This window comes from Pipra filicauda, unplaced genomic scaffold (assembly GCF_003945595.2).
Source record: "Pipra filicauda isolate LSUMZ 115617 unplaced genomic scaffold, ASM394559v2 scaffold51_size4534324_pilon, whole genome shotgun sequence".
Classification (NCBI taxonomy): Eukaryota; Metazoa; Chordata; class Aves; order Passeriformes; family Pipridae; genus Pipra; species Pipra filicauda.
In genome coordinates, this window is record NW_024104665.1 from 3,486,185 (window position 1) to 3,493,873 (window position 7,689).

At 53.0% G+C, this 7,689-nt stretch overlaps 1 protein-coding gene and 1 long non-coding RNA gene across 8 annotated transcripts in view; one reads left to right on the forward strand and one right to left on the reverse strand.

The window, feature by feature from the left end:
* The window catches only part of LOC113989126, a 63,007-nt gene extending 62,728 nt beyond the window's left edge, over nt 1-279 (reverse strand). For all 7 annotated transcript variants that reach the window (XR_005565700.1, XR_005565704.1, XR_005565699.1 and 4 more), the window contains exon 1: nt 179-279. This is a non-coding gene — a long non-coding RNA (uncharacterized LOC113989126). The remainder of the gene's footprint in view (nt 1-178) is intronic.
* Nucleotides 280-3,515: 3,236 nt separating this feature from the next.
* SIX3 (SIX homeobox 3) lies at nt 3,516-7,426 on the forward strand. The gene is made up of 2 exons (XM_027723425.2): nt 3,516-4,601; nt 6,949-7,426. The coding sequence occupies exons 1-2, from the start codon at nt 3,844-3,846 to the stop codon at nt 7,139-7,141; spliced, it is 951 nt and encodes a 316-aa protein (XP_027579226.1). The 5' UTR covers nt 3,516-3,843; the 3' UTR covers nt 7,142-7,426.
* Nucleotides 7,427-7,689: the final 263 nt, after the last annotated feature.

Sequence of the window (7,689 nt, forward strand, 5' to 3'; positions counted from 1 at the left end):
AGATTGACTGGAAACGGACGGCAGGTTCCCCGGCCTGGAGAAGGCGGCTATCGTCAGCACAGGGGGACCCCCGGGTCCCAGCGCGGGGGTGGGGAATGGTCGGGGGAGGGGGGGACCGAGGCCGCGCACCCCCTGGGCGATCCCCCGCGGGACCTCCGCCTGCCCGTAACAAACTTACAGGATCCGGAAAGGATTTCCCCAGCCGAGAGGGCAGCCTCTGCTCTGCTCTGCTCTGCCCTGCCCCGTCCGCCGCCTCTGCCGCCGTTTTCCCGCTGCCGCTCCCGCTGCCGCCGCCGCCCGCTCCCGGCTCCGCGCCCGGCGGGACGCCCCGCTGCGCGCGCCGCTCCACTCCGCTCCGCGCCCGCGGGGATCGGCGGCTGCGCCCGCCCGGCGGGTCCCGGCTCGGCATTAGCCGATCCCATTGACAGTTTGCAGCCAGCAGCTGCAGTCATTAAAAGCCATTTACACCCTGGCCTCCTTACACAAAGCTGGAGCGCCAACAATTATCTGCTTGCACATTTCAGGACATGAGAGTGTGTCCCTAACAGGCTTAGGGGAGCGCTGAATCCCCGGCCGGGCTGGGCAAGCGCAGGATCCGCTCCTCGAGGTCTGGCTGACGACGACTGCGCCTCGATGACCCCCGTCTTCGAGCCGCGGGAGCCGGCGGAAACATTTTAGGATGCTGACTCCGTCCTTGCAAAAGCTTCTGGCTAGCAGAGCTCATGCGCTGGACTTTCGCGGCGCAGAGAGGAGAGTGGGTTTCAGGAAGACCTTGATATTAGGTAATAGGCAAGGTTGTGGGTTTGGTTGGTTTTAAACCTGCCGGTACATGGCGTAGAAGCATTGAAATACCCTACAAAAGGATATTTTGGAAGAAATATTTTCACCAGAAATGCAGTTGTTACATGTTTCATATGTCTGAGGGAAGAAAAGAAAAAAATAAAAAAGGAAAAAAGGGGGGAAAGGGGGGGAGGAAGAGAGAAAGAGGGAAAGAAGGAAAGAAAGAAAAAGAGAGAAAGAAAGAAAGAAAAGAAAGAAAGAGAGAAAGAAAGAAGAAGAAAGAGAGAGAGAGAAAGAAAGAACAAGAAAGAAAGAAAATACATATAGAAGCTTTGAGAGATTAATCAGGAATCTTCATAGAGGGGTCACAACCTATAGGCGAATGACCAGTGTACGATAGTCCGTGAGATTAAAAAAAGAAAAAAACAGAGGCAGTTTGGATGCTTTTCTGGAAATACATTTTAAGGGGGTTTAATTTGCAGCTTGAAGAAAAATGGAATCAAATATTAAGAAACTCCCGCAGGAATTCCCCCCACTCTCCCCTCTGTAATCCTTTACATAAAAGGAAAGGATTACAAAGAAAAAGATTGTGTGTGTGTGTGTGTATTAAAATCTTTGGCTAAACATATTGTTGTCCAATTAATACCTCCAAGTCGATTTGTAGAGGGGCTGAGAAGTCTCTTTCCCTTCTTAGCTGTACAACTGGAAATATGAGCCAGGGAAGGTGGGAGGGTAAAAAGAAGTTTTTCCCAAGTCTGTTAACAGAAGTGCTTAACCAGATCACTAAAAATTAAGAGGGCGAGTTATTTCCATTAGGACTATGAAGCCATGTAGCACACCGATGACAGTTTAGTGGAAATCAGATGAATGTGTAATACAGCGAGCTTCTTCCAGTCCAGCAGCTCTTCCAACTGGACCTATTCATCTGCCACTTGGAATTATTTCACGAGGAGTGCGCTGTGAAAGGATCACAACCAGTTTGGAGCGCAGCTAAAGAACTTCTACCACCCATAGCAGTATTATTATTATCCTTCGGATAGGGCAAGTCACGCTATGTTTTCACATTTTAATTGTAATATCTCACTTCCCCCCCTCCTTCCCTCCATTGATGTCTGAAAGTAGTTTGGGCTCCAAGCCTCACCCCTCGATCTCCATCGGAATGCAGAAAAGATCTTTAAAAAAGTTTTGAATTCCTCAATGATTTTTCTTCTAGAAAGGCGGCTTAGGATAATTATTTCAGCTTTATTGAGGGCAGATTAGTTGAAGTCTGGATGCTGCGTTTCAATACTCGTTGTACATGCCTTTACAATGTCGGTATTGTTTGCTACTGTGTGTGAACCTATTCAAAATATACACTTTTTAACACCAAGCAAAGTCCTGTCTAAATATACACAGTAAGTCTGGAAAGATGTCCATGACCCGTACAAATCTCTGTAAATCACACTTCCATAGCTACAGAAACCAAACAAAAGAGTTACCAGCTCAAGATGCTGATTAAATCTTCTTAAAAGCAACACACCTAATAATAAATATAGTTGCATGGTAGCGAGGTCTAGCGATCCAGCTATGTCTTACTGAGGGATGGACTCAAACCACCACCACGGAGATTTTCCTACTCTCAATTAAAAAAAAAAAATTCTGGGCTCAGACCCGCTTTTGCTCTCCTCCCTTTCCTCGTGCCCGCACAAGAGCCCTTCAAGTTCGGGGCAGAAATTGCGGGGGAAAAGAGACCTCCTGCGTCAAGCCCCGACGGGTTTGGGGGTGAGCAGCAGCCTGGCAAGGTCGCCGGGCTCCGGAGAAAGGAAGGGGCGAGAGGAGGTGAGGCGAGTGGGAGGAGGAGAGGCAGAGTGGAAATAAAACAAAGTGGAGAGAGGGAAGAGAAAGGAGAACGAAAGCGAAGACGAGAAGGAGTGGGAGGGCGGGGAAGCGAGGAGTGGGACAGGGAGGCAGCGAGCGGGGCGCCGCCGAGGTCGGGCGCGGAGCCGAGCGGCCGGAGCGGGCCCGGGCCGGGCGCCCTGGGCGGCTCCCGGCGGAGCAGCCGCGGAACTCCGCGGCCAGCGGATCCTTCCTTTCGCGGAGAGGGACAGGGAGAGGAAGAGGGGAGGAGAGACTCTTCGGTGAACCAGAGCTAAACCCAGCTTGTACTGTATGTGCCTGCTTCTGGGAGGGTCACCGGCATGAGGATGGGTCTAATGATCTCATCTTTCTTTTCTTCCCCGGCACTATTAGTGCTCAGATAGGCAGAATGAAGTGAAACTACGTGCAAATCATGTGTAAATTGTCTCAGTTAGGAGCCCTTTATCCGAACGTGTATCCCAGCCTGGCCCATTTACTTTTCCCCCATATCTCCTTTAGCTTTAACGAGGCTCGTTAAGATCACAATAATATTCCACCCTCTAATTGCTCATCCCATTCAACAAATATGTGCACACTGCTTTTCGCATTATTTGATCCCTTATTTAGGAGGGGTGTGGAGAGGGAGGGGGAAGAGACAGGGAGAAGGGGAAGTGCTGAGATTAGGAGTTGCAAAGATTAAGGAGGAAAAAAAAAATCCAAACAACAAACCAGGCTTTTCCACCAACCGCCCCGCTTGCCTCCCCCCCGTGCATTTGGGCGAAGTGGTAAAAACCTTCCTTACGTACTCCGTAATGATTGGCAGGGCTGACAGTGATTGGCAGCGGCTGCCATGGCAACGCCACAACGACACTCAGAAGACCAATAGAAAAGCGAAACAAAATGTTTCAGCGCTGCACTCACTGTGGATTTAGGGGAGATATTATGAGGCTGTTGTCATTAGGGCGATCGCTGTTGAATCACTGAATCCTGACTCGGCGGCGGCGCGGGGCCGGGTGTGTGTGAGTGCGTGTGCGTGTGGGGGGTGTGTGTGCGCGCGTGTGCGTGTGCCCGCGTGTGCGTGTGAGTGTGTGTGCCCCCGTGCCTCTATGTGGCTGTGTGTGCGTGTGCGGGTGTGGATGCGTGCGCGGTGCGTGTGCCCTTTCCTCCCTTCTTCCTCCCTTTCTTTCTTTTCTCCTTGATTTATCTCCCCCTCTCCCCGGTCATCCCATGGTGTTCAGGTCCCCGCTAGAGCTTTATCCCACCCATTTCTTCTTGCCAAACTTCGCCGCCGATCCGCACCACCGCTCCCTCCTTCTCGCCAGCGGCGGCGGCAGCGGCAGCGGCTCGGGCTGCAGCCCCGGTGCCGGCGGCGGTGGAGGCGGCAGCTCCCGGGCACCCCACGAAGAGTTGTCAATGTTTCAGCTGCCCACACTCAACTTCTCCCCGGAGCAAGTGGCCAGTGTCTGCGAGACGCTGGAGGAGACTGGAGACATAGAGAGGCTGGGGAGGTTCCTCTGGTCGCTGCCGGTGGCGCCGGGGGCATGCGAGGCCATCAACAAGCACGAGTCCATCCTCCGCGCTCGGGCGGTGGTGGCCTTCCACACGGGCAACTTCCGAGACCTCTACCACATCCTGGAGAACCACAAATTCACCAAGGAGTCCCACGGCAAGTTGCAGGCCATGTGGCTCGAAGCACACTACCAGGAGGCCGAAAAGCTAAGGGGTCGCCCGCTGGGGCCGGTTGATAAATACAGGGTGAGGAAGAAGTTTCCGCTGCCCAGGACCATTTGGGATGGTGAGCAGAAGACGCACTGCTTCAAGGAGAGGACTCGCAGCCTCCTGAGGGAGTGGTACCTGCAGGACCCTTACCCCAACCCCAGCAAGAAAAGGGAACTGGCTCAGGCCACGGGGCTCACCCCCACGCAAGTAGGCAACTGGTTCAAAAACCGAAGGCAAAGAGACAGAGCAGCAGCGGCTAAAAACAGGTCAGTGGGGCTGCGGTGCCACGCTTCGGGGCGGGAGGCGAGGTGGGCGGCAGGACCCCGCGGGCGGACGGCCTCACTCCGCGGCTCGGCAGCAGCCTGGGCGGCAGCGCGCCTCTGCCTCCCCTTTCTCCCTCCTCTTCTTTTCCATCACGCCACCGGGAGAAATCGGTCCCCCCGCCGGGCGAGTATGTCTCCTCTCGGCATCTGCAGGGATGCGACGAGGACAGGCGAGGCTCAAAGTTGCCTGACGTGCCTCGAGCAGTGCCCCAGCTCCCCACAGGCTCCCGGGGTGCGGACAGGGCAGGCGCGGGTAGCTCCGTCCGCGCGTGTGTGTGTGGATGTGCGCGGGGCGCATCGGCTGCGGCGGGGGCAGCGCCCGGCTTTCCCGGCCTCCATCCCCGCAGCGGCAGCTGTCGCGGGGGGAGGGAAACCCTACGACCCCGGGTCGGTGGGCTCCGGTTTGGCTTTCGGCTTGCCGGGATCTGCTCCTGGCCGAGCTCTGGCGCGGTTTCCCGGCGAAGGGCCGAGGCAGGCGGTGCGGTTCAGAGTATGTTTCGGCAGTGCCAGCGGCTCCGCTCCAATTGTTCGTGCTGCTCTGCATGCGCGGCGGGACCAGCACACGCACACGCATACCTCAGAGCTCTTTGGCTCTTGGAGAAAAAGGGAAAAAACATTTAAGAGACCGAGAATCTTTTTTCCCCACCATCTCCATTCCCATGTTTACACCACATGGCGACCTGGCCTCCTGGTCGTGTGTTTCCTGTGCATTTACGCTTGGATTTATTTGCGTGTCTCTCGGTGTCTTTTTTTTTTTTTTTTCCCACTGCTTTGCCATGAAAAAAGCGGGGCACCCTTCTTTCTTTCTTTCCTTCTTTCTTTTTCTTTCTTTCTTGTCACTCTCCGTAAAACTTATTTTGCAAATGAAAATGAACCCTTAATCCAGCTTGACTCATTGGTTTTATTTTAATTTAAGTTTGGCTACCACTGTAAGCGTGTAAACAAAACTTCTTGTTCTTGTAAATGCTGTCTCTTAAATTCCTCCTAATTATAGCACTGGTGCTATTGATTCACAAGTCTGTAGGAAAAATGCAACCTAAAAGTGCCTCGCTATTTAATTTCCATTAAATGGAAAACAGATCAGCTTAGGACTGTAAATAAACAGAAGTTGCCTATGGATGCTTTTGTTGACTCAACGCTTTTGACAGCAAATGAATGCATCAGGACTTGTAAATGGGAGAAAAAAATCGAAGACTCTGAAATTAGACAACTTAAAATAATGAGAAATGTAGAATAAATCGGCTATATTTTTTTTTCTGCTCTTTGCAGGCAGTTAAATAGAAAATTCCCCTGTGGGAAGCATTTGAGCGAAGAGTGTATTTTAATTCACATTTGCAATGCTAGGTGCTAGCTAGCCGGTTTGAGGTCGGCTGCTCAGCCCGGGACTTTTACCTCTTGTCCCTGAATCAGGCTTTTTTCGGGTTTCAAGCGGAATAAGCGGGCCCAGAGGAATATTCACAACACGCTAGGGAACCTAAAAATTATGTATTGCCTCTTAAAGAAATGTTCAAAGGCAATATTTCCTTAGGCGTTGACGGTGAAAGGACCAGCACTTTAAAGGTGATTTTGGCTTTCAGATGAAAAAAGGACTAAAATTTTGAGCGGAGAGAAACACTGTTTTCCACAGTCTCCTTTTATTTTACCCATAGCGCCACGTCCCTGGGACAGGACCTCCCTCCAGCCCTGCCTCAGACCCCAGAGTGTTTGTGCACTAGGGAATATTTAGGCAGATATTGTCCAGAGCACAAAATGGGGATCCAATACGATTCTTGCCCACTACAGAATACTCCTTGCAGCTTATGGCGGTGGCCAAGTGTTAAGGAGCTCACCCACACACGGTTTCTCCTAGGCCTGCCGTGTTGCGGGGAGGAATGATTGGCAGTCCGGGGAAAGAGAAGGCGATGCTTGTGTTTTCCAAACCTGGGGACAGGAACTGCTTCTCCCGCCGTTCCCCATCCTCTTTCCGTCCGTGGCCCCTCTAGCTGTGCCTGCGCTGGGTGCTTTGCCCCCCGAGGCGGCCTGACCCGGCAGCGACGGCAGCGCGGCCCGGGCGAGAGGCTTGGTCCTGCATCCCGCCGCCGCTCCGGGCTCCGCGGGGCGCTGAGGGAAAGCGGCCGGGCCGGGCCGGGCCAGGGTTCGCAGCACTGCAGCCGAGGGTCCGCTCCCTTCCGCTTCGGGCCGGGCCCATCCCCGGGCGGGCGGGCGCTGGGTCGGGCGGGTGCCGTCCCCTCGGCGGCTGCTGGTGTCTGAGCGGAGCTGTGCTGTTGTTTTGTCTCCCGGCGCGATGCAGGCTCCAGCACCAGGCGATAGGACAGAGCGGCATGCGGTCGCTGGCAGAGCCCGGCTGCCCGACACACAGCTCGGCCGAGTCTCCGTCCACGGCGGCCAGCCCGACCACCAGCGTCTCCAGTTTGACAGAAAGAGCCGAGACGGGCACCTCCATCCTCTCGGTAACCTCCAGCGACTCGGAATGTGATGTATGATATCGGAAAACAAACAAACAAAAAAAATCCAAATCCAAACAGCCAAGCACCCTCTCCCCGTCCCGAGCAAAACAAACCGAGGCAACCTAGAATCAGGACACATACACGCATGCACGCACACACACAGCCGGGAGGAAAGAAAAGGCCAAGCCCGACCCAAACATAATAGCAAACAAACAGACAGGGATCAGAGAATCCACCACCACCGTCAGCCAACACCACCACCAAGAGATGGAGCTAAAACTTCAACAGTCACAAACGCTGGTGCTGCAGCGGGAGGGGTGGGGGGGGGAGGGAAATAATAATTATTATATATATAAAAAGAAAGAAAGAAAAAAAAAAAAACAAAGCAAAAGTGACAATTGTATTCTTTTTAGGACAAGCACGATTTCTCCTTTGCGCTTTTCCATGGACGCATTTCACCCACTTGCATGATGATGATGATTAAATTTGTATCTGGGAAAAAATATTCTCTATAGTAAAGGAAAACAAACAGAAACCAGAAAAACAAATGCAAACTCCGATCGAATTTGTACAAAATTAAAAAA